Below are 23696 nucleotides of genomic sequence, written 5' to 3' on the forward strand. Positions count from 1 at the left end.
CAAAACTACCTGCCACGTAAGGCATCGTGAAGAGCAAGGAGATGGTGCTTGCATACGGCCTGAAGCAGCGCCACGCCGCCTGGCCCCTCCTAGCTGCTCAGCGTGTCCTAGCTGCCCTGTCCTCCCTCACCCCGTGACTGTATCATTGCATCAGCATCTCCTCTGCTCCACATGCTGGCTTTTTTGCATCTAGCTGTTTACTGCTTGCATCATTGCTGACATCTGCCAAGGTCCAGGTACAGAAGGCAGAGGTGTAGAGCCATGTTGAATTGGCGGTGAGATTTGGACTCCGACCCTGTTAGAAGCAGAGGGGGCGTTCCCAGAGCCACTGGTCTGAGGCTGCAGGCTCCTTTGTGGGTATCATCCTGAGACCTCAGCGCCCCACCCCTGCCCAGCGGCCTGAATCTGCTAATGGAAGAAATAATGGTGACCCTGCATCTTCAGGGGCTGGTGTCATTTTGTAATACCAGATCACCACCCTATCCACCTTGAACTTGCATGTTATATGTCAATAGTATCTCAAAGCTGGAGGAGAAAAAAAAAGTGATGGTGTCAGAGCATTGCTAAGGCTGCCCTGTTGGCATTTCAGAAAGTAGGAAGAGCTTGTTGCATTCAAGAAAATTTCCATTGGAAAGGATGAAGATAAGACTATGACACTTCAGGAAGAAGCTTCCCTTATTCAGAACATTGGCTCCAATGAAACATCTCCAGCTCGTGTTCTCCCGAGGGCCAGATGGGTGGGACGTTGCTGCCTTCAGTTCTGGGTGTCAGCTGAAGCAGTCCAGCCCTCGACAATTCTTTTGAGTGGTGGAGAGAGGGAGACACCTCAAAGGCTATGCTGCATTGACCTTTGCAAGGTTCATGCTTGGCTTCTTAGGGGAGCAGGTGTTGATTGATCACCTCGCCCATATCAGGCAGCGCTGCAGGTGGCAGCAGATCGAGGAGACAACGTCCCTGTCCTCTTGTAGCTCTCGTTCTAGTCGGGGAGACGTTGAGGAGGACGAGCGGTGACAAGAGTCGTACGTGAGTGCAGGGTAAATGCTGAGCAGAACACGTAGGGCAGGGAAGGGATGTGGGTATTTGAGTGAAGACCTGGAGGAGGGGAGACCCGGCCGTGGGCATTTGGGGACCGGGGAGAGTATTCAGAAAGAGCGAAGAGCAGATGCAAAGGTTTGAGGCAGGAGCCTGCCCCACCTGCTCAGAGGACAGGGAGGAGGCTGATGTGGCCCCCGGGGGAGGAAACGAGAGGGACAAGGTTAGCAGATGAAGTCAGTGGGCACGTGAGGCATGTCTCAGAGCCCTGAGGGTTGAAGCAAGGACTCTGGCTGCTACTCTGGGTGAGATTCAGAACCGTAAGTGGGTTTTGAGCCAAGGAGTGACATGAGCTGGCCCGGCCAGGATAGGAACAGAGAGACGGGCTGTGAGAATATTACAGGAGGACAAGAGAGGGGAAGGCAGCTTGGATGAGAGTGGTGGCGGTGGGCTGGTAAGCAGTGTCGGGTTCTGGACATATTTTGAAGGTGGGGTTGATAGGATTTGCGGGTAGACTGATGAGTAGGGAGTGAGAGGGAAGAGACGAGGATGGTCCCAGAGTGGTGGAATTGTACTAACCGAGACGGAGAAGACCGCTGTTAACCGATGACTGTGTCCTCAGCTGCAGGGTTTAGCGGGAAGAGCACTGGGGTTGGAGTCAGGAGAATTTCCTGGCTTGGGGGAAGGGGCACAGCCGCAGCTCAGCTTGGACCTGTAACTAGGGGTGCCTGCCTGTTGGGCATCCAGGTGGACGTGTCCACCGGGCAGTTGTTCAGGCAGGTCTGGAGCTCAGGGAGAGGTCCAGGCTGGAGATAGGGTTTGCAATTCATCATCACATAGTTCACACGTAAAAGCATGAATCTAGGTGCAATCATGTAGGAAGTGAGTGTGAGTAAAAAGAAGAGGCTCTCGAGCTTATCCTTGGGACAGGTTGACATGGAAAGGGTGGGTTAGTGAAGAGGAATCAGAAGAAAGAGGAGTGGCTGGAAGGTGAGAGGCCCATGGGGAAGACCCAGAGCATTGCGAGGAAAGAGTTGGAGGAGAAGAGAGGGGAACTCATTAAAGGCTGCTGATAGAGATGAATTCAGTCCGGACTGAGTAGGGACTGTTGGATCTAGAAGCTTGGAGGTCCTGGGAGGCCTTGGAAAGAACTGCTCTGATGGAATGGGGGCTGGGAGCAGGAACCTCACTGGACCTGGGAAGCATTGCCAAGGGGGAGCCTGCCAACATTTGCAAATAATAATCATTTGTGCTCCGGTTATAGGTAGGTGGGCCGCTGGGTAGAACTGGAGGACTAGGTCAGTGGTCAGCCTCTGCAGCAGGGTACACACGGCCCCTGACATCATGGCTGGATGTGTGTTAATTCATTTAACACCACATGCATCCATGCATTCATAGACAGTGTTGTATTTAAGCACAGCTTGAGGCCTGTTAACCCTCTTTCGTAATGAGTAGAGTCTTTTAATGAGGTTTTATTCTAGAGAGAGTTAACCAAGTCATTACTTACACACTGTGATTAGAGATCCCCACCCCCCCCCCCACCAGCTTTAGCATTGTTTCAGTGGCTAAAGTACCAGAGGAAATAAGCAGTGGCCTTTGGTGAAGGTGGAGTGGCCGTGAGGCTGAGCCTTGCGGCAGAGACAGGAGATTCACACACCTGTTGGGCAGAGGTCTGGCCTCCACCAGGGCCTTAGACATCTCAGACTCCAGCTCAGTCATCATCAGATGGGACAGCTGACTCAAATTGGGGCAGGACGGAAGTCCAGTGTGCTGAGGACTTCTCATGACCCCTGAGACTTGCTAGGATTATAAGTGTTAGCATCTGTGGTGCGATGATGTAGAAATTCCACCCAGAAAGAACTTTGGTTGACTGGCATCGCTGGAACTCTTCCTTCAACGTGGCCAGAAATGACATTTGTCCTTGGGCCTCCAGTCCACTGAGAAGTTGTTTGGTGGCTCTCTTGGACTGCAGGGCTCAGCGGGAACGACTCTAGGACAGAAGTTGCAAGAGTTGGTCTCAGATTCACTGCTGGAGGTTGTGTGCCCTTGGGCACACCGTTCATTATGCATCATGTTGATGAGTCTGTCCTGTGCTGCAGGCCCCAGGCTGGGGCTGGATGTGGAGGGGGTGGGAACAGACATGGGCCCTGCCCTCTGCTCTGGTTCCCTGTCTGGCCACAGGGCACTCGTGAGCGCCAGATGTGATGGGGTGGATGTGAGCAGCGAACCATCTGGTAAGACCCAGAGGAAGAGGTTTGTTTCTGAAACCTTCCTGGGCAGGCATGCGGGCACATTGACTGACCAGATCAGACTCGACCATGGGGATGAGTAAGAACGAAGCAAAAGAAAACTTTGGGGCTGGCGGAAGCCACGGGTTTGCAGAGTTAACTGCTTTGGGGCTGTTTCTTCTAATTCAGTCACACATGGTGTATTAGTTTCCTGTGGCTGCTGTAACAAATACCACAAACTGAGTAGCTTAAAACAAGAGAAATTCGACCTCTCACTGTTCTGGAGGCCAGAAGTCTGAAACCAGGTCTGGGCCAGCGTTACACACCGTCTGGAGGTTCTGGGGGTGGATCTACTCTTTGCTTCTCCAACTTCAGGTGGCTGCAGCATCCCTTGGCTTGTGGCCACATCCATCCAATATGTGGTTCTCCTGCCTTCTCATCTTCTCTGTATTGTCCCCGCTTCTGTCTGTCAGATCCCACCTGTGTCTCTTATAAGGGCACTTGTCACTGCATATAGAGCCCACCCAGAGAATCCAGGACAGTCTTGTCTCAAGATCCTGAAATGAATTACATCTGCAAAGAGCCCTCTCCCAAATGAGTTCACATTCACAGATTCCAGGGATTAGGTCAGGGGTCTATCTTTTGGCTTCCCTGGTGACCCAGACAGTAAAGAGTCTGCCTGCAGCAGGAGACCTGTGTTCGATCCTTGGGTCCGGAAGATCCCCTGGAGGAGGGCATGGCTACCCACTCCAGTATTCTTGCCTAGAGAGTCCCACGGAGAGAGGAGCCTGGCGGGCTACAGTCCATGGGGTCACAAAGAACGGGACACCACTGAACGACTCACACTTCTTGTCTTTTGGAGGGGCCACCATTTACCCCCCATCACCACTAAAAGCAAAGCTGTAGGTATCAGAGACAGAGAAAGTGGTGTTCCTGGAGGCCTACTCACCACCACCCCTGTAATTCAGGCCCCATGGGTGCTTTAGGGCCATCGCTCTAGAACCCATAGGCCTTCAAGGATCACACTTCGAGAACCATTGCCTTAGTGAAAGGCCAGGTCTCTTAGAGAATTCCTTGGGCAGGAACCTGCTTGGTCTGGCTCTTATCCTGGCATTCTGGCCTGAGCAGTAAGCAGTGACCACAGACAGCATGTACTTACTGAGAAATATCCTTTTAGTGCCTGACTTTAGATTTTATGTTGAAGTGTGACTCGGGTTAAATATAAAATTCATAGCATATCTTGAGCAACTATTTTGTAGTTATCTATATATAAATCTATTTTACAGCGACACAAATAGAATAGATTATGGAGTGTCAGCATGTAGATAGATTCCAAGTGCTTTTTCACTAATATACCTAATGATTCGTGCTGAGAATATCCAAGGGCTCCACTGTACATTTAAATGGATATAATTAAAATAATGAGCTCTATTTTAAAAAATGATATATGAAAAAAAATTTTTAAAGAAGTTTGAAAGAGCTGCACCACTAATTCAAAGTGATATAAGTACTTCTGCAATTCCATTGTTATTAGGACACCTAATTAAATGTAAAGCATCCAAGAAAAGCAACATTTGGGCTTGTAAATCTAAACTGTGAAGCCGGAGGAAGAGAAGTCGCCATGTTCTCAGTGGAGCGTGGGCTTGGGGGTGTCGCCTTTAAGGGAGTGGTTGGTTGTGTGCCGTTGTGCCCATGGGTGAGAAGAGGGGCTGACGTAGCTCCTGGTGTAAGAGTCACCCATGCCAGGCAGATGCGGGGGTGGGTGCATTCAGAGACGGGGCTAACTCCATCCTGAGCCATCAGGGAAGGCTTCCTGGAGGCAGGGACGTCATCGTGGACCAGTGTCATCATAATGGCAGCTGCCATCCATGCACATCCATCTGTGCAGCTCCCCGGCTCACCTCCTACCCCACGCTGGCAAGGTTCCTGATGGTCCCCCTTTAACAGACAAGGATGCTGAGCCTCTGAGGGGGGAGTGTCTGGCCTGAGGTTGCAGGGTCTGTGGACACCCAACCTGTCAGACTCCCAACAGCCCAGCCTGTCAGATTCTCAACAGCCCTCCCTCCCACCAGGACGGCACATGCTATTGAGGTCCTCGAGGGCAGGAAGGGACCCTGAGTCTGCTTAGCTGGGATAGTCTCAGACCCCAGGGTGAGGGTGTTCTGGACAGGGGGCTGTCCTTCCTGCCCTGTGACATCAGCTGCAGGGACCACTGACAGGTAGAACCCCTCCACCCTGATGATCTCTTCTCCGGCCCTGGGAAGCATGTCTGCCCTGAGCTTGAGGCTGAGGCCCTTCTCCAGGCAAGGTTGGGGCCAGCTGGGGCCCAGCCAGGGAGGGTCCTCAGCGGCCTGCCTGCCCAGCTGCCCCAGGACCTGTGGGCTGTGTTCTTGCCAGACTGGCCCAGAGAGTCAGACAGAGTCCCTGAGTCCCATCTCTGTGCCCCGCGAGCCTCAGGGTGGGCAGGACTGGCCAATAGTATCTCCTACTAGTCTTAGGGCAGGAATAGGGGTTTCAGCAACTTCCATCAGAAGTTTCTCTTAGTCACTCTAGATTGTGTTCTGGTTCTACATTTTTTACAATTGATCCTCACGAGGCCTTTTGAGTAGGTGCAGGGCTCCCTGCCTCCCTGGGCAGAAACAGGCTTAGAGAAAGTCAGGGCCCACGCAGGGGTCCAAGCTGGGATGGCAGTACTGGGGCTTAAGCCCCACTGGTTTACTTCTACAGACCCTGCACTAAAATCAATGCCATGTAAGACCCTTCTCCAGTGGCCTCTGCACGCTTCCTTTCCCTCCCACCATCCTGTAGACGGCAGGTACCCTTAGGACGTCTCCACCGGGGCCACTCTTCTAGGTCCCTTGCAGATGCTGGCTTGTGTATCTGCATCACAGCCCTGTGGAGTAGGTGCTGTGTTTATCCCCATTGTATGGGTGTGAAGACTGAGGCTCGGGAAGTGAAGTCACTTTAGCAGGAACCCACAACTTGAGAATGGCAGTGTTGAGATGGGCCCTGGGATGATCCAAATTCAGTTCCTACATCCTTTTCCCGCCAGGCCGTCAGGCTGCCTCTGCACTTCTTGGTTTCCAGACAGCCTCCTCTCTGCATCCTTACCTGGTAGGGAGGGAGTGGGAAAGGTCTTTCTCCTTCTTCAAAGGCCACAGTCCTATCAGATAAGGGCCCCACTGTTCTGATCTTATTTAACCTTAATGAATTAATGAAGTCGCTCAGTCGTGTCCGACTCTTTGTGACCCCATGGACTGTAGCCTACCAGGCTCCTCCGTCCATGGAATTTTCCAGGCAAGAGTACTGGAGTGGGTTGCCATTTCCTTCTCCAGGTATTGGTGAAGACCTTATCTCCAGATACAGTCTCACTGGGGATTAGGACTTCACCATATGAAGTGGGGGTGGGGGGTGCAGTGCCGTCCACAACACCTCCCCATGGCCTTCATGTGCCCCCTCCTCATCAGCTAGGGCCTTCCTTCTCTGTCTCTGCTCAGTTCCCCAACCTGGGAGAAAGCTGAGAGCTGGGAGGGACAGTGGCCATGATAAAATCCATGCTCTTGGGGTAGATGGAGCTGGAAGCCCAGAGGGGGAAGGGTCTTGTCTAGAGTCACACAGCAAGCCTCCTATCGATCCAGGATGAGACCCCAGGTCCTGCCTCCCAGCCCAGACACCTCCACTAAGCTCCAGTGGGTATGCTAACCAGCCCTGACTCAGCCTGCCTGAGTCTGGGCCTTGACGTTCACGGTGCATCTGCCTTTCTGGAGCAGTGGAAAGGGCTGGACCTGGCCAAGGCAGCATCACAGGCCTAGAACATGATCAGATTCCCCAGCTTGTGCCCACCTTGGCTTTTCCAACCCACGCCAGAAGGATGAGGAGTGCTTGTGATAACACAGAGTCTCCTTGAAAGGAGAGTGGTTCCAGTGGATGATGGGGACTTGGCTTCATGCCTTGGCTGGCCCCCAGTCTTGCATGTGGCCCTGGGCAGGTCACAGCTCTGCGCGAGACCTCAGTGCCCACCTCAGTATTGAGCATATTAACTTGAGGATGGTTTCTCTTATTTGAAGAGCCACCTAGAGGCCCAGAGGTAGGGGCCCAGATTGTTCCATGGCTTCCCTGCCTTTCAGCTTGTACATTCCTGTCTATAAAGCAGGGGGAACTCTGCAGCCCTCCTGCAAAGGGAGGGGCAGACCCCGCTCTGCACACATCAAGCCGCTGAGACCCCTACCGCTCCAAGTGAGCACCTGCCCCCCTGGCTTGTTAGAAATGCACTCTTAGGCCAGACCCCAGACCTGCTGAACCAAATCTGCGTCTTACCAAGATTCCCAGCTGATTCATGGGCACATTGAAGCTTGAAAAGAGCTGAGTTCTCCCAGCCAGAGCTTTCCTTGCAGGTCTCATGTAGCTCCAGTTATAAGAATGACTGGTCATGTTTAGACCTCAGCTTCTCCATCAGCAAAATGGGTGGAATTGGAGCCATCCAAGCCCAGTGATTTTCAAACTGTGTTCCTTGAAGCCCCCAGGGTTCCCTAGAGGATCCTCAGGAGCAGCTGAGTGGCATGCACTTTTTAAGGCAATGGTTACATGAGAGGTGGGTCTGCAGCTGAACATTTTGCGACCTCCTGGACTGGGAGGGGGGACTTCCAGGTAGGCCTGGGGCAGTGCTGGGGTCCACTCTGAGCAGACTCTCTTCTTTGCTAGGGAGCGCTTGAAGCGCAGCCAGAAAAGCGCCAAGCTGGAGGGGCCAGAGCCCGCGCCCGCTGAGGCCTCGCTCAGCGCCGAGCAGGGAACGATGACGGAGGTGAAGGTCAAGACGGAGCTGCCGGACGATTACATCCAGGAGGTGATCTGGCAGGGCGAGGCCAAGGAGGAGAAGAAGGCCGTCAGCAAGGATGGGACCACCGGCGACGTGCCCGCCGAGATCTGCGTGGTGATTGGTGGCGTCCGCAACCAGCAGACCCTGGGTGAGCACCTGTCTGCAGGGTCGGGCTGGGGCCAGGGCGGACTGTGCCGCTGAATGCTGGGGGAGACAGGCCTGGGATCCCTGCCCCGCCCTGGCCTAAGGGGCCTTCTGTGGCTCCCTTCTGCCCTCAGGGAAGGGCCTTGGCTCCTGACACTGGCCTTTATCTGCTCAGCTCTGCTCTGGAGCGCTTGTCTTCCCACTTAACGTGGCAAAAGCCTACCTGTCCTTTAAGATTTTGCTCAAGTCAGATGCCTGGAACTTTCTGCAGGCTTGGTGGAATCCCTCCCACTGTGCATCCAGCATAGCCCACATCACTCAGTGTCCTAAATGCCCGTCTGCATTTCTTCCTCCTGGGTTTCCCCAGGGGCGACTTTCAGTATGGGTCCTGTTCAGATTAGTTGTCTGATCAGGATCTGATGAGTCGTAGTCTGGCACTTTCTTCTGCCTCTTTGTGGTCTGGGCCGGGCTCAGAGGAGCTCAGAGAAATGAGCTTCTTAGAAACCATCTCTCCCCGCTTCTCAGCGTGAGCCAGGGGATATCCCACCAAGGCTGCCTGCAGTCCTGCCAGGTTTGCAAACGCAGATGCCCACAAGGCCCAACAGATACGTTTATTTAGCATTGTGGAGATGAGCCAGACAGGCAGGTGGTGGGGCTCGGGTCCAGCTGGAGAGTTACGGTTAACTAACTGCGAAGATGGGCTCAGTGTGGCTAGATCTCTGGACACAGCACGTGCCAGAAATGAGAATTTTAAGGTAAATTCTTCTGGCTTTAAACATTGGTGACTAATTTGACTTTTAAAATCTGCCAAAGGAAACATATTTGTGGTCAGAATTGTTCCATGGGCCACCAGTTTTGCAGCCCCGGCCTGTAAAATATTATAGTCCACGTGCTCCATCCTGGCACAGAGGCCTTGCCTGGTCAGTTCCCAAACCTCCATTTGCATCCTTGCTGTCCACCGCATTCGCATGCTCGGGAGGCCACCTGCCTGTCCCTCCTGGGGCAGCTCCGCCCACCTCCTCCTGACTTCCAGGCTCCTGTCCTGTCCCGTGAGAGGCAGGCAGGGCCTGGTGGGGGGAGGTTCCCCTGGCTCTTTCCCTGAGTTTAGACTAAAGCCCTGTTGCCTTTTTTCCCCGACCACTGGGGATCAGCCTCGAGCTCCCTTTCCGCGCTGTTGTGGCCTCCATCGCCCCACCCGGGTCGATCCAGTGTCCTGCTGGCAGCCTGCTTCTGGCATCGTCCAGGTTAGTCAGGGGACTACACGCATCCCCAGGGAGGCTGGAAAGTGCCATCCTCCCCCCAGACAGAAGGGGAATGAACCAGAAATAACTTGCTGAAGAGCATGAGTGACCTAGCCCGGTGTCAAGTGAAAGAAGAGTCTTCTGCAGGGCTTGTGTCTTACCTCTCTCCACCCGGGTTCACACCCCACGGCCAAGGACTGTGTTAGCCTATAAGGGAGGTGTTAATTAATCAAGGAGAGGGCCTGCCCAGGCTCACTTTTGCGGGGCAGCCGGTGTTTTAAGACTCACTGGACCCAAGAGCTATGTATGCCCTTCACCAGGAGGTGTCCAGTGAAGGGCAGTTGAATCTGAATCTTGAGATGGGGTCAGCTTCAAGCGGGGGGAAGCTTGGAGCAGCCATGCTAAGGAAATGCTAGGGGGTCCTCCCTGGGCCAGCTGCCTGCACCGTGAGAGGCCCCAGGGCCCCGTGCCAGCCACGGATGCTGGGTTCCAGCTCAGCTGCTTCTCAGCAGCAGGGTCCTTGCCCTTGTTGTGCCTTGCTCTCCTCTTCTGTTAAAGCAGGCATGCTCCCTGTCCTGGGAGCCCCACGGGTTCCCAGCCCCACACCCCACGGGTGTGGAAACCACACACAGGGGCAGGGGATGGGGAACGGTGTTGTGCGCGGAAAACCTCGGCTCCTCAGCCTGGGAGCGCAGGTTCCCTGACTTAGCGTCCGTTACAGCTTGGGCAGACTGCTTGACCTGTGTGTGCCTTCGTTCTCACAATTGCAAATTCATGGGGCTATGTGAGGATGCACCGTGATCATGTGTATAAAGTACTCAACATCATACTTAGTTAATCATTCACCATCGTTCGCAGTAATCCTAGTGTGGATAGTATAAAGTACCCCTTCAAAAGGAAAGAGGAGTAATAGTTTCTGCTTTTTTCCCGAGTCTGAGAAACAAGCCAGTGTGCTGTAGAGAAGAAATAGGATGGGGAAGAAAGTCGGCCCTGGATGAGGTGTCAGAAGACATGGCTTCTGGTTGGTTCTTGATTTTCTCACCTGCGCTCCTTCTAGTACTGCTCCCTGCTGCCCCTCCAGAATCCAGGGACTTTCAGGATGTTGTGAAATTTCTGAGTAAACTGCTTTTGAAGACCCTTGTGGAAAAGGTTTAAAAGCCATGGTTCGCTGTGGAGCTGCCATTTGGGAGCTGGTACCAAAGCCGGAGCCGAGCGCTTCCTGCTGGTGGTGACGGCTGGCTCACACCCATCAAGGCTGACCTTCTGCCTTGAGGGTATAGTTTCTGCCAAGGGTCAGACTCGAAGGAATCTGGCTTGGCCTTTTAGTAGCAGGAATGAAAGGCAATTAAAAAAAAAATTGATGTTAGAATGGAACCTTATGAACTCATCCCTTCTCAGAATGGCAAGTAGACATTATCTTATGGGCCAAGTCCAAGCAGTCGCTGCTGGCTATTAGGAGTTCCGTGTTGAAGGTTCTGAAGGGTGGCATGATTGATTATTGATGTCTGCCATGGATGTGGAAGTGGGCAATGAAGCCCCACGTGCTACAGATTTGGCACTTGGTGCCCTCCTTTTATAGAGGGGCAAGCAAAGCCCTGGGAGATGGAAGAGGCTTGGCAACTCCACTTCATAACACCCCGTCCCACCTGCTTCTAGAAGTGAAACAAGGAGGGAAGGCATTCCCTGGGCTGCGGCCAGGGCGGAATGCTGGTTAGAGTTACTCTCTGAATGAGTTTGTGCTGCAGTGTGACTGGGCGCTGTGGAGTTAACATGTCCCCAAGGCGCTTGGCAGGGGCGCAGAGGGCTCCGGCCAGCTCTTTCACTGAACAGAAGAGCGTTCCTATTCAATCAGCCAGTGCTGTCTCATGAGGGAACCTCCTGTTTGCCTGCTCTCTGAGCTCCATCCCCCTGGTCCCCACCCCCAGGTCCTCACTGGCCCTTTAACAGCCATCAGATAAACAGTGTTCCCCGTGACACAGACAGTATCCGAGGCACTTCCCGTGGAGGAGCCTGGGTCATGGACACATGGATGGCACTTGGCAGCTTCTCAGACGAGGAGCATGGGGAGGGGCATCAGTGCCCAGGAGGCTGGCTGCCAGGCTTGCAAGTAGTCTCTGCTCGTTCCCTGCTGCCCAGAAATTCTTTGTACCGAAAAGGGTACTTCTCACTCTTGAAAGAATGTCACTGCCATTGAAATCACTTGATATGAGCTTGGGAGCAACATATCAAGTTTCTGTTTTAGCAAGAAGAGCAGAGATAATACTGACTGTGACAACTTTGTTGGGTAAAACCAAAAATGAAAGGCATCCCTCACTCTTGGCTGCACCTGTCCCAACAGTGTATCAGAATCCTTCTCAGCACAGTACAGTAAGAAGTCACAGCCAGTCAGCTAGAATTGAAAAATCTGAAACGGACACCCGCTTGCTGCCATCCTTGTCCTAGGTGATGAAGACAAGACAAACTGGGTTTACAGCAAAAATCATGCAGCCCATGGAGGAATGGTGCAGAAGAGATGATGGATAGAAGTGTTCACAACTTAGAGCATTTTGATGGGAGGGAACTGAGCAGACACATTCCAAGTAGCCCCAACCCCAGTGCAGGAAAATCACCAGGAGGTGATTGCAAATCAGTACGAGGGAGGGCTCTGTGATTACAGAAAGTGTTTGGTAACTGAAGACAGGCCTGTGAGGGAGGGGGTTCCTGTCCTGGAAATGGGTGAGCAGAAGGGGGTCCCTAGATCTGGTATAGGAGGGAGAGTCAATCAGCTGGGAGCCTGGATCCTGCAAGGATGTTTCTAGGCAGGGAGCTTTGGGCAGGAGGGCTGGGGGTGCTTTCACACACACATAGGGCTGCCTGGGGAGGAGAGGAGGGGAAAAGGGAGGTGGGGGCTTGGCCACAGCTCTGGAAGGAGCCGCGGAAGAGCAGCCAGCCATTCAGACACAGCCACGTGGGTTTTGGTCTGTTGTGAAGCTGAGCAGTGAAGGTCCTGCTTCGTAGTGCCAGCTGATAGTTAGTTTCCTGTTGCAGTTGGTGTTGGCAGTGCTTTGGGCTTGAGCCTGCCAGAACCAACCCTCGGCTCTTTGCTGCAGCCTCTCAGAAAGGAAGGGTTCTGGCCTCCTTCCCAGGAATATCTTATCCCTGCTGCTGACTCTTCATCAGGTGGTCCAAGGTGGGTTGGGGGTGCTGATTGGAGGGTCTCCATGGCAAAGGACCCCCGGCCTGTAAGCCAAGAGACCTGGGGTCTGCCCCTTGTGGGGCTGTGTGAGGGCCCCTTAACATCTCTAAGCCATTAGGTCTTCATTGATCAGTGGGTATAATAAAATCTACCTGTCTTTCTAGTAGGATTGTTGAGGTCAGAGTAAAGCGATTGGTGTGAAAGTGTTTGTAAGGGGGGACAAAAAATGCAAAGTGGGGCTTCCCAGCTGGCGCTGGTGGTAAAGAACCCATCTGCCAATGCAGGTAGATGTAAGAGTTGCGGGTTCGATCCCTGGGTCAGGAAGATCCCCTGGAAGAAGGCATGGCAACCCACTCCAGTATTCTGGAGACAGAGGAGCCTGGCGGGCTGCAGTCCATCGGGTCACAAAGAGTTGGACACAACACGACTAAAGCGACTTGGCACATGAAAAATGCAAAACAGAGGCCAGTGCTGCTAGCCAAAGCCTTGGATGTTGACATGTACAGGGCTACCTCTGGGAGCAGAAAGGCTGATGGCTTCAGACTTCTTTCCTTCAGTATCTCCTAGAAGAATTTTGAGGAATCATACTCTCTTTCACATTTTTGAGTTGACATCTAACATTTCTATCCAAAGTTTAAATAATTGCAAAGGACAGAATTTCTGGAGTACTGTGTTTTTAAAATGTGGCATTTTGGAAATAAAACTGTGAACCACTCTTAAATGTATCCAGGGGACTCCAAACTCCACCGTTTCTGATATCCACCATCATCCATTTAAAAAAAACAAAACAAAAACATAATGAACAGGCTCGTCTTTAACAGTCAGAAATTTTACATCTTTCCTTTTTCTCCTTGAACTCATATTTCCAGTCCGCTTCTCTCACAGGATTTTATCCTACTGTAATATATTTTTTATGCTTGAGAGTCTTTTATTGATCACTGTTTCACACTCATCTCCCACAACAAGATGTACGTAAATTGAAATAGAAATTTCTAAAAAATTTGTTGGGATCATAAAGCTCTACGTCTTAAAACATTTTTTCCCCTGATCGAGTTGTTATTAGCATACAATTTGTCAAAAGCAAATTTAGATAAATAGCAAACGTAAAAGTAAAACATTATGGAAAATGCACCTCTTAATGAAATGGATGGGGCTTTATTTCTTCTTCCATTGGCTCATGTTTCTGTGAATTAATATTTCTTATTGTCGAGCGAGACAAGATTCAGCATTAATTTAATTCCTTTTTTTTCCATTTTCTTAAGTGTAAGTGCTTAGAAGCCTTGATCATATAAATAAAGAACCAGGGATAGGATGGAATCTTGTTTCAGCAGTGTCACTCAATTCCTTGAACTCCTTCCAAGTTATATGCCAAAAATCACACGGGTCTATCATCAGACATTATTTTTAATGGTCTCTTCACTGACAACTCCATTAGATCCTTCTTCAGTTTTGTGGAAAGCAAAGAATTAGAAATCACTCAGTTTACAAAAGGAATTGTTCCCAGTCATTCGAGGCACCTGCATTCTAAGTCCAGCGCAGCTGGACTCCAAGTCTTTGCTTGGAGCTCTTAGATGTCCATCCCTCTTGTATGCCACCGTAGGGGAATTAGGGGTGCGTGAAAAGACCATCGTGTTTGCCATGTGGAAGTGGGTGGCGGTGAGGAGAACCAGTTGAGCATGGGCTCCCTGCCTGCTATGTTCTCTGGCCCGCTGGTTTTAGGGTTTTAGGAAGAAATGCATTGGGCAATTGATAATTGGGAATTGATCCTCTTAAAATTCCCTGTGCTCCAGCACCCCCAGGGGATTTGTACTGTACATGGAGGACCTTGGCCCGAGGACATTTGTTCGAGTCCAAGACTAGAGAACCTCAGGAAACCTACTTGTCCTTTTACCAGCTTACCTCTCCAGGGTTCCTGTCCCCCAGCAGGCCGTGGGCCCAGCTCTGGGGCATCTTAGAACCGAGTGGGCAGGATGCTTCCGAGCACGTGAGCTCCTGAGTTGCCTTGAGCTAAATACAGGATTGCCTGTTGTAAGGAGCTGTCTCTCTGTCTGCCCGCCTTGTGTTTTTCTTCTCTCCTTCAGCTGCACTGGATTTCTGCCTTGTTGCATCTGTGTATCCTGCAAGGCATTGGAACTGATCAGGAGCTCGACGGGTGCAAGGCATAGAGCTGAGGATTGCTGCCTACTTTCCTCCTTTACCTCGGCCTCCTACTTCTCCCCTCCATGGCTTTGGGAGCTGGACCCACCTACTCTCACCTGGCCCCACCTGGTCTGTCCAGTGCTTCCGTGAGGGCGTTTAAGCCAGGCTTTCTGCCAGGTGGTTATAGACAGTGCTGGACAGATGCTCTTCATCAGTACTTACTGATTCTTGTACCACTGGTGACAGCAGGACGGGGGAGAGGAAAAGACTTGAATCTGTGCCTGGCATGTTCTGCCAGCCACTCTCAGGCCCTTGATCGGGCGCTCTGGGGGGTTGTGTCGTGGTACCAGACATGATAGGGGGTTCTGCTACCCAGTGTTGGGGAAGCTCCATGCCCAATAGGGGTTCATGGCTCCCACGGCATCTGGAGGTGACCCGGCGTGAGGATGGTGGGTTGGCTCTGGATCCCTGAGGGCCAGCCTTGAGCCCAGCTGCTCACTAACCACTAGCTGAGTGGCCCCAGCCCTGGGCCACCTGGCCCCTAAAACTTTTCACGTTAATGGTTGAAGTGGGTGTTGAGTTGTCCCAACACCCAAGGACTTCTGGGAAGGTGGAAGGTGGAAATGAAAAGCCTGGATATGCTTGGTAAATGGTAGCTGTGAGCAGGCACCCTGCCTTCTCTCCTTGCTCGCTGGGGCTGACTCTCTGGTGATCACTCACAGGCTCCGGAGCAGGACAGATCAGGCCACCTCTGGCCTGATGTGTTGCCCCGTCGTCTGAAAAATGGGGATAATCGTCACCTTTCTGTGCTGGACTTGTGAGGATGGATTGAGCTGATAGGTGGGAAGCCCCCGAGTTCACACCCTGCCCTGCTGCCACCTGCTGGCTGTGTGGGTATATTGCTGCTTTCCCACCCATGCAGTGGGGTGCAGGGGGGTCAGAGACCAGCCCATGAAGAGATGTTGGAGAGGCACAGTGGAGACTTGCAGCGCCAGCACTTAGTAGAGAGAGACAGAGGACAGGAGAGTAGTCGGGAAATGCAGCAGACTGAGGAAGCCTGCGGGGCAGGGAGTCAGACGACGGAACGGGGACCGCCTGAAGTGAGAGTCCCTGAGAGGGCCCTCCAGCTGCCGCTGCAGCAGCCTCGGGTACACGGTGGCCATGGGCCAGGGGGATACCAGGCCACCGCACACATGAGGCATATCATCCCTGGAGGGTCATTTTGCTGGCAGGATTATGGCAAGAAACATTGGGTTATAACCTCACGATCGCCAAAGAATTGATGCTTTTGAACTGTGGTGTTAGAGAAGACTCTTGAGAGTCCCTTGGACTGCAAGGAGATCCAACCAGTCCATCCTCAAGGAGATCAGTCCTGAATATTCATTGGAAAGACTGAAGCTGAAGCTGAAGTTCCAATACTTTGGCCACCTGATGCGAAGAACTGACTCACTGGAAGAGACTCTGATGCTGGGAAAGATTGAAGGTGGGAGGAGAAGGGGACGACAGAGGATGAGATGGTTGGATGGCATCACTGACTCAATAGACATGAATTTGAGCAAGTTCTGGGAGTTGGTGATGGGCAGGGAAGCCTGGTGTACTGCAGTCCATGGGGTCACAAATAGTCGGACACAACTGAGTGACTGAACTGAATTGAAAATGAACCTCAACGATGGATGCTTTTATATTCTATCCATATTATGAGTCAGGACAGAAGAAGCACAAAACTTCAGGGGCATTTGGTCCTGGGGCTGCTTGCTGCCTTCTGCCACACCCCAGCCTCCCTTGGGGAAGCGTGGCTGCCTCTTAGCCAGCACAAACTCTTTAGTGAAAAAGCAGACAGCATGACCTTGTCCATCCATCTCGTGTGCAGATGGGGAAACTGAGGTGCTGAGAGCTCAGGGGACTGGCCAGCCCTAGACTCAAGAGTCCTCCTTACCTGGCCGCCCCCAACCCACCCCATCTTTAAGGGCTCTTTCTGATTTTTTACATAATTCAGATGGAATTCAGAGTGGCAGCCCCCACGGCAGATCTGTGTGAGGCGGTATTCGGGGACCTGGATTTTTGACCAAGCGTTGAGATGCTCATCTGGTATGTGATGGTTGAGGGGCAGGAGGACCCAGTGGGGCCAGCATGAGGGTGGGGGCACGGCTGAATGTCGGCATCAGCTGCAGACCCCTGAGTGTGCAAGGCCTGTTAGTATCTGCAGGGACTGACCCTAACCTCCTCCACCCTGTCAGTGCCCCCGGTCAGCAAATCTGGGCCTGCCCGGGACCCGGGAAGCTGTCTGCTGGAGGGCTGGTAGAGCGTGTAGGAATCTGGGTGTTGGGAGTGGGGGCCCGTTTTGGCAGAACTTGCTGTGGACTACAGCTCTGAAACGAGCCTTGGAAAGAAAGGAGTTCTGTGGTCAAATTGGTTGGGAAACCTGGGGTTAACAGTCAGTTGCGTTCCTTTACTGCAGGTCCTCTTCCAGTCGGCACAGCTCCTGGGCATCGTGTCTACCCAGACGAGCCATGCCTCCCACTTGCTTGACCATGGGTGCCTCTCCCCAGGACCCATTCAGGAAGTTGGGTCCAAGAGCACTTTGGGGAAAACTGACAGTAATGGCAGCTCTCCTTTACCGAGTGCCTGCCGGCTACTGGGTACTGTGCTGAGGGATCTCAGTGTTATTGCTCATGTTATTTCTCCCCCACGCCCTCAATGAACTGGGCGGTATTTTACCATGTCCATTTTATAGAAAGGAAGCCTGAGGTGTGGGTTTTTCCCTGGCTCGTCCAGGGCCCTGTCTGGTTTGTGGTGAGCTGGGATTTGAACCCAGGTTCGCTGGCGTTGTTGCACTGGCCCCATGCCGCAGCCCCCTCTGCCCATCCAGACCCTTCTGCGGACAGGGCACCTGCAGCCTGGGGTCCCAGGGTGAGTGAGGGGCAGGCAGGGCCTTGAGCTCAGGTGTCCCTTCTGCCAACACAGGGCTCAGTCTTGAGACTCAGCGTGCCGGGGTCGGGGGGGTCCGTTTTGCTCTGGCGCCAGGAGAGGGCCCGAGGCTGGCAAACTGTGCCCCTGTGACTCTGAATGGACGGAGGTCTGTGAGCAAGGCTGCAGGTACCCTCGGCGCTCTGTGGGTCGAGGGAGAAGCCAGTGGGACTGACCTGCTTATAAACAGTGTCAACTGGGTGGATGAGTTGGGGACATCACAGCCTGCAGGCTCCATCCATCTGCCTACACTTACTGTACAGTTTGAGGAAAGAGCTCAGGTCATTGAGGGGAGTTGGAGAAACTGAGGCCCAGGTCTTGTGGCAGAGAAGGGCAGAGACCTCATCGGGAAGTAGGTCAAGTCTGAACAAGACTGTGGCCTCGGTCCTTTGGGGAGAGACACCCCGCCTCGCCTTCCATGGGACTCCGGCCCTTCCACCTCCCGCTTGCCTTTCCCTTCTCCCGCCTGTTCAAGTCCCCTGTCTGGCTGCCTTTGCTGCAGCCTTGTCAGGGTCCCACACTGTGGCCACCAGGCCCTGCCCTTGGCTGTCATAGCATCATCTCCCTGCAGGTCCCCTTGCCTGGTGGCCTGTCTGCTTCCCATCAGATAGATGGAGGGCAGTGATTGCTTCTTGCTCATGGTTGGGGCCTCAGTGCCTGGCATGTTGAAGATGCTCTGCAAATTCCTGATCATTGAAGGGGAGTCAGCAGAAGCTGTTGAGGAGCGGGTGGACGCACGGGGAGGCAGTCCAGGTCTTTATTACTCGGTGACAGATGAGGAGAGCAGCAGGACGCTGTGAATTTACTGAGCCCCTGCTGTGTGCCAGTCACGGGGCTAAAGACAGGGAAATATACACTCTGATCTTTGCCCTCCGTTTGTGTATATTTTTCCCAGTGAGACAAGGGTAACACATATAAAACTGTTGAATAACAGGCTGCTAAATCCCATGCTGGTTTGGAGGACAGCATTCCCTGGAGTGACCCACGGGGGCCAAGTGGTACGGCCCACTGGTGGGCCTGCTGACTCATGGGTTGTAGCTCATTCATCCTGACCTTGATCATGAGACGCAGGCATCACAGTCTTGTTTCACAGGTGAAGAAGCTGAAGCGCGAACTGGAAAAGGAGTGTGCCTGCAATCAAACAGCCAGGGAGGGAGTGGCAGAGCCGAGCTCACCATCAGGCTCCAAGCCCAGTGCTCTTCTGACTTAACTTGATACCTGGAGTTCACACCCGGTGGTGGCTCAGACCTTAAAGAGTTTGCCTGCAATGCAGGAGACCTGGGTTCCATCCCCGGGCTGGGAAGATCACCTGGAGAAGGGAATGACAAACCTCTCCAGTATTCTTGCCTGGAGAATCCCATGGACAGAAGAACCTGGCGGGTTACAGTCCATAGGGTTGCAAAGAGTCAGACACAACTGAGCGACTCACACAGACGGGCCCCTGCGTCCGGGTGAGACCCCCGGCAGGGGAAGTTGGAGGTGCCTCGACTCACTGACTGTCCGGACTTGTGGTGGGAACACCACGCATACTTCATTCAATCTTCCGTACATTTTTCCAATAAGGAGACTGACGCCTGGCCAGTATACGGTTAAGCTGAAACTCCATCCCAGAGCTGTTGGATTTTAAACCAGTGGTTCCCACACCTAGTTGCTGAGCATCAGAATCCTCTGTGGATACTTGGGGGAAAGGAAGATTCCTAGGCCCTCCCCCCGACCCCGCCCCGCCATTCGGGTACCCTTAGTGTGGAGTGGGGCCAGGGACTGTGTGTGTGTGTGTGCAGGCTCCCAGGCCGTTCTGCTAGGAAGGATGGAGCCTGGGCCTAGGTCTTTGTGAGGCAGGCAGACCCATGTGAGGGATGGGCAGGCTTTCCAACTCCTGGGGCCTCTGCCAGGCTGAGTCTGATGGGCTCTGCTCGCTTCCCTGCTGTGGGCTTTTGCCCTGCTCTGCATGGCTAGGCTCTGCCTTGGACCAGTCTTTGGTGCCCACTGGGAACTCAGCCATTTCGGTCTCCCTGCCTCTGGGAGAGGGCTTCCGTAGTGGCTCATATGGCAGAGAATCTCCCTGCAATGCAAGAACCTGGGCTCGATCCTTGGATCAGGAAGATCCCCTGGGGAAGGGAATGGCTGCCCACTCCAGAAGGGCCTGGACGAGGGCTGGAGTCGGGCACATACATCAGGTTGATCTCTGCACATCTGAGGGAGTAAGACGGCACCTCAGCAGACGAGAGGGGTCCCCTCCTTGCCAAACACATGGGTAGTAGGGCTGGGCACTTTCTGGGGACAGCGTGGAGCCACCCCTATGAGGTCGGTACTTTTAGCCCCATTTTACAGTGGAGCAGACTGAGGCTTCGTGTGTTCAAGGAGATGACCAAGGTCGTACTGCTGGTAGGTGGCAGAACAGGGACAGGGATCTAGATGTGTCTGGTGCAAAGCCTGTCCTCTTAACCTCTGTCCATCCTGACAAGGAGGAGTAGTAGCTGGAAATTATTCCATTGCAGCTGAGGGATGATTTCTTTACATGGATGCAGTTTATTCCTTACCCTGAAATTCTTTCACATTCATCTCCTTTTTCCGTTCAAGGAATAACTGAGTAACCTAAGAGGTCACATTCTGTGTCTTACAGATTTGGAATCTGAGGCCCGGAGGTGGGAAGTGACTTGCCAAGGTCACTCAGAGAGTTGAGATGAAACCCTGAACTCGACCCCAGCCTCCCAGCCTTCAGCTCAGTGCTGTCTTTGCTGGTCCTTACTGCCCTCTTGCTTGCAGGGAACAAGATAGCCTGTTGGCACAGAGTTGGTGTCACCTGGGGCTTTCCAGGTGGCGCAGTGGTAAAGAACCTGCCTGCCAGTGCAGGAGATGTAAGAGATGCGGGTTCGATCCCTGGGTCAGAAAGATCCTCTGGAGGAGGAAAGAGCAACCCGCTCCAGTATTCTTGCCTGGAAAATTCCACAGACGGAGGAGCCTGGCGGGCTACAGTCTGTGGGGTTGCAAAGAGTCGGACACCCCTGAGCACATACACATCTCATGTTACCTCAAGTTGTCACCAAGGGTCCTGGGGCCTCGTGGTTGTACGCATTGGATGCTGGCTGACCCGTCTCTTCCTTTCCTGTTTTCCAGGGTCCTACGAGTGTGGAATCTGTGGCAAGAAGTACAAATATTACAACTGTTTCCAGACCCACGTCCGCGCACACCGAGGTGGGTGGGTGTGCCTGGGGCAGAGCCGAGGGGCCCCTACCTCCCCATCCCCTGCCTGTTTTTTCCACCTTGACCCCTCGAGGGTGACCTCAGAGCACTTTTTGCAGTGGAAGTGGGACCCGAGGCGAAGGGCAGAGGCCTCCTTAACTTGGGGGAGCACCCTGGGGTGGGGATGGGGTGGGGAGGAGGCTTCTGCCAGCCCCACATGGGCCCGCTTCCTCCCAAGGGGCTTTGGTATGGCTCGGTGTCAGCGGCCCCGGCGGAAGGTACTCATGTATCACCTCATATATTGCTCACGGGATAGCAGCCTGCTGGAGATGAGGACGCCGGGGACAGGAAGGGCGGTGTTTGCCGCTCCCTGCGCCTGACCCTGGCAGGTAGGGACGAACGGCACCAGGTCAAGGCCTGCCAGGCAGCAGGAAACACAGGGAAGGCTTTGTGCCCGCATCTTGAGTGGAACAGCGGCATCCCTGGGCTCGCAGGATCGGCCTCTCCTGGCCCTGCCTTCTCGGCTTCTCTCCCTCTTGGCAGCGGCCCTTCCACTGTCTGGTCCGCTCACCCGCTTCTTCTCTGTTACAGACACTGAAGCCACCTCAGGGGAGGGAGCCTCCCAAGGCAGTGAGTATTTTGCCCTCCTCTTGAACTATGGGGGCTGAGAGGGCCAGGGTGGGGGGAGAGCCAGGGCCGGGGTGAAGCGCTCAACCCTACACCCCAAGGTGGGCCTGGGAGGCGCCTGAGAGCACCCTTTCCCAAAGCGTGCTCCGTGGCGTAGTCATCCTAGGGAAGTTAACAGGCGATGAAGGGTGCTGTGGCCAGATCACCTGGGGAAACCTTGAGTTCTGCTAAGATGAACATGTTTCTTTGCTGGAGACTTCTCAGGGCCCTTCGCTGGCAAAATATGTACATGCACCCCAAAAGGGACCCAGTGTGTGCACTCTGTTCTTCTGACTCCCCCTCATGGGTTGGGGGGCTTCTCCTGTTGGCTCCAGTGCTGAAGAATCCACCTGCCAATGCAGGAGACTCGAGATCAATCCCTGGGTCAGGAAGGGAGGAGGAGATGGCACCCCACTCCAGCATTCTTACCGGGACAATCCCACGGACAGAGGAACCTGGCGGGCTACAGTCCATGGGGTCGCAAAAGAGTGGGACAGGACTGAGCGACTAAGCACGCACTCACGCATGCGTGGCTCAGGGGTCGGTCACCGTAACTGATGTTTGGGAAATGCTACTTCGGAGAGTTATTTCAGGAGCACTCACAGACACGAATCCTGGGGGGCGGTGTCCCAGCCCTGGGGATGCACGGAGCCTCAGCATCTGGGGATGGTTCCACTTGGCTGCTTGCAGGGGCCCTGCTTGCCTTCGCTCCAGATCTACACCCACAGGGCTGGTGGGCAGCCAGCCAGTGGGTGTAGGCGGGGGTGGAACCTCACCCCACTCAACAGACCTGAGCTCCAGAACCCAGCAGTTCCCCTCCCCGGTGCGTAGTGTGCGCATGTCCACCCAAAGATGGGAATTAAGACATTCTTAGCAGGGACTTCCCTGAGGGTCCAGTGGTTAAGACTTCACCTTCCAATGCAGGGGGTGCAGGTTCGATCCTTAGTTGGTGAGCTGAGATCCTTCATGCCTCAAAAAAAAAAAAAAAACAGAAGCAATATTGTAACAGATTCAATAAAGACTTTAAAAAGGGTCCACATCAAAAAATATATTAAAAAAAAAAAGAAAGATGTCCTTAGCAGCACTGTTCATAACAGCTTCAAACCAAAAACCACCCAGCGCTAGCTGAACAGGTGAGTAACGCAGAGGGTGTTCTCACAGAGAACTGCAGGACGACAGTACAGCCGTGAGAAGGACAGACGGCGGCTACACACAGTGGTGTGTGTTACCCACAGACAGAACATTAGCAGAAGGAGCCCTGCACAGAGGTCCTCCTCTTACGATCTGTGTACAGAAAGTGTAGAAACGGAAGGAAACTCACTCACGATGGAAGAAGTCAGAGCCACGGTCACCCTCAGAAAGGGGCTTCTGGGTTTCAAGAATGGAGCTGGGTACTGGTTACACAGATGTTTGCAGTTTCTGGCAGGGTGACGAGTGGAACCTTTTAGGATTTGTACATTTTGCTGTATCAGTGGTCAGCGTATTGTTTGGTAGGGGACCAAAGAGTAGATATTTTAGATTTCGCAGGCCAGATGTCTCCATCACATCTGCTCAGCTCTGCCATGGAGCATGAACGCAGTCAGGGCCATATGGAAATGAATTCTTTACCAAAACAGATGCTGGGCAGGCCACAGTTTGGGCACTTCTGTTCTACTGGTTTGGTATACCACCAGAAATATTTGTTAAAATAATAAATAAACAGGACTCCCCCACTGCTTAAAAATCCAAAACAGTAGTTTAAGGAGGTAGGAAGGACCTTAGTTCCGTTGGAGTCTAATAGCATTTCTCCTGAGGCACTTTCTCATCCACTCTTTCTTTGGATTCTTCTTGTTGTTCATTCGCTAAGTCGTGTCCGACTCTTTGTGACCCCATGGACTGCAGCACACCAGACTTCCCTGACCATCACCATCTCCCAACATGAGAGTTGGCTCAAACTCATGTCCTTTGAAACAGGGGTGGTATCCAACCATCTCATCCTCTGTTGCCCTTTTCCTTTTGCCCCTCAGTCTTTCCCAGCATCAGGGTCTTTTCCAGTGAGCTGGCTCTTCGCATCAGGTGGCCAAAGTTTTGGAGCTTCAGCTTCAACATCAATTCTTTCAATGAAT

General features: G+C 53.1%; 1 protein-coding gene across 18 annotated transcripts in view; it reads left to right on the forward strand.

Annotated features, from left to right (window-relative positions):
* Positions 1 to 23696, forward strand: part of ZNF618 (zinc finger protein 618) — a 199548-nt gene that overhangs the window by 119874 nt on the left and 55978 nt on the right. For all 18 annotated transcript variants that reach the window (XM_043453030.1, XM_043453033.1, XM_043453031.1 and 15 more), the window contains exons 3-5: positions 7962 to 8224; positions 20860 to 20937; positions 21517 to 21555. In XM_043453030.1, the coding sequence (XP_043308965.1) occupies positions 7962 to 8224; positions 20860 to 20937; positions 21517 to 21555 (380 nt within the window). The remainder of the gene's footprint in view (positions 1 to 7961; positions 8225 to 20859; positions 20938 to 21516; positions 21556 to 23696) is intronic.

This window comes from Cervus canadensis, chromosome 30 (assembly GCF_019320065.1).
Source record: "Cervus canadensis isolate Bull #8, Minnesota chromosome 30, ASM1932006v1, whole genome shotgun sequence".
Lineage (NCBI taxonomy): Eukaryota > Metazoa > Chordata > Mammalia > Artiodactyla > Cervidae > Cervus > Cervus canadensis.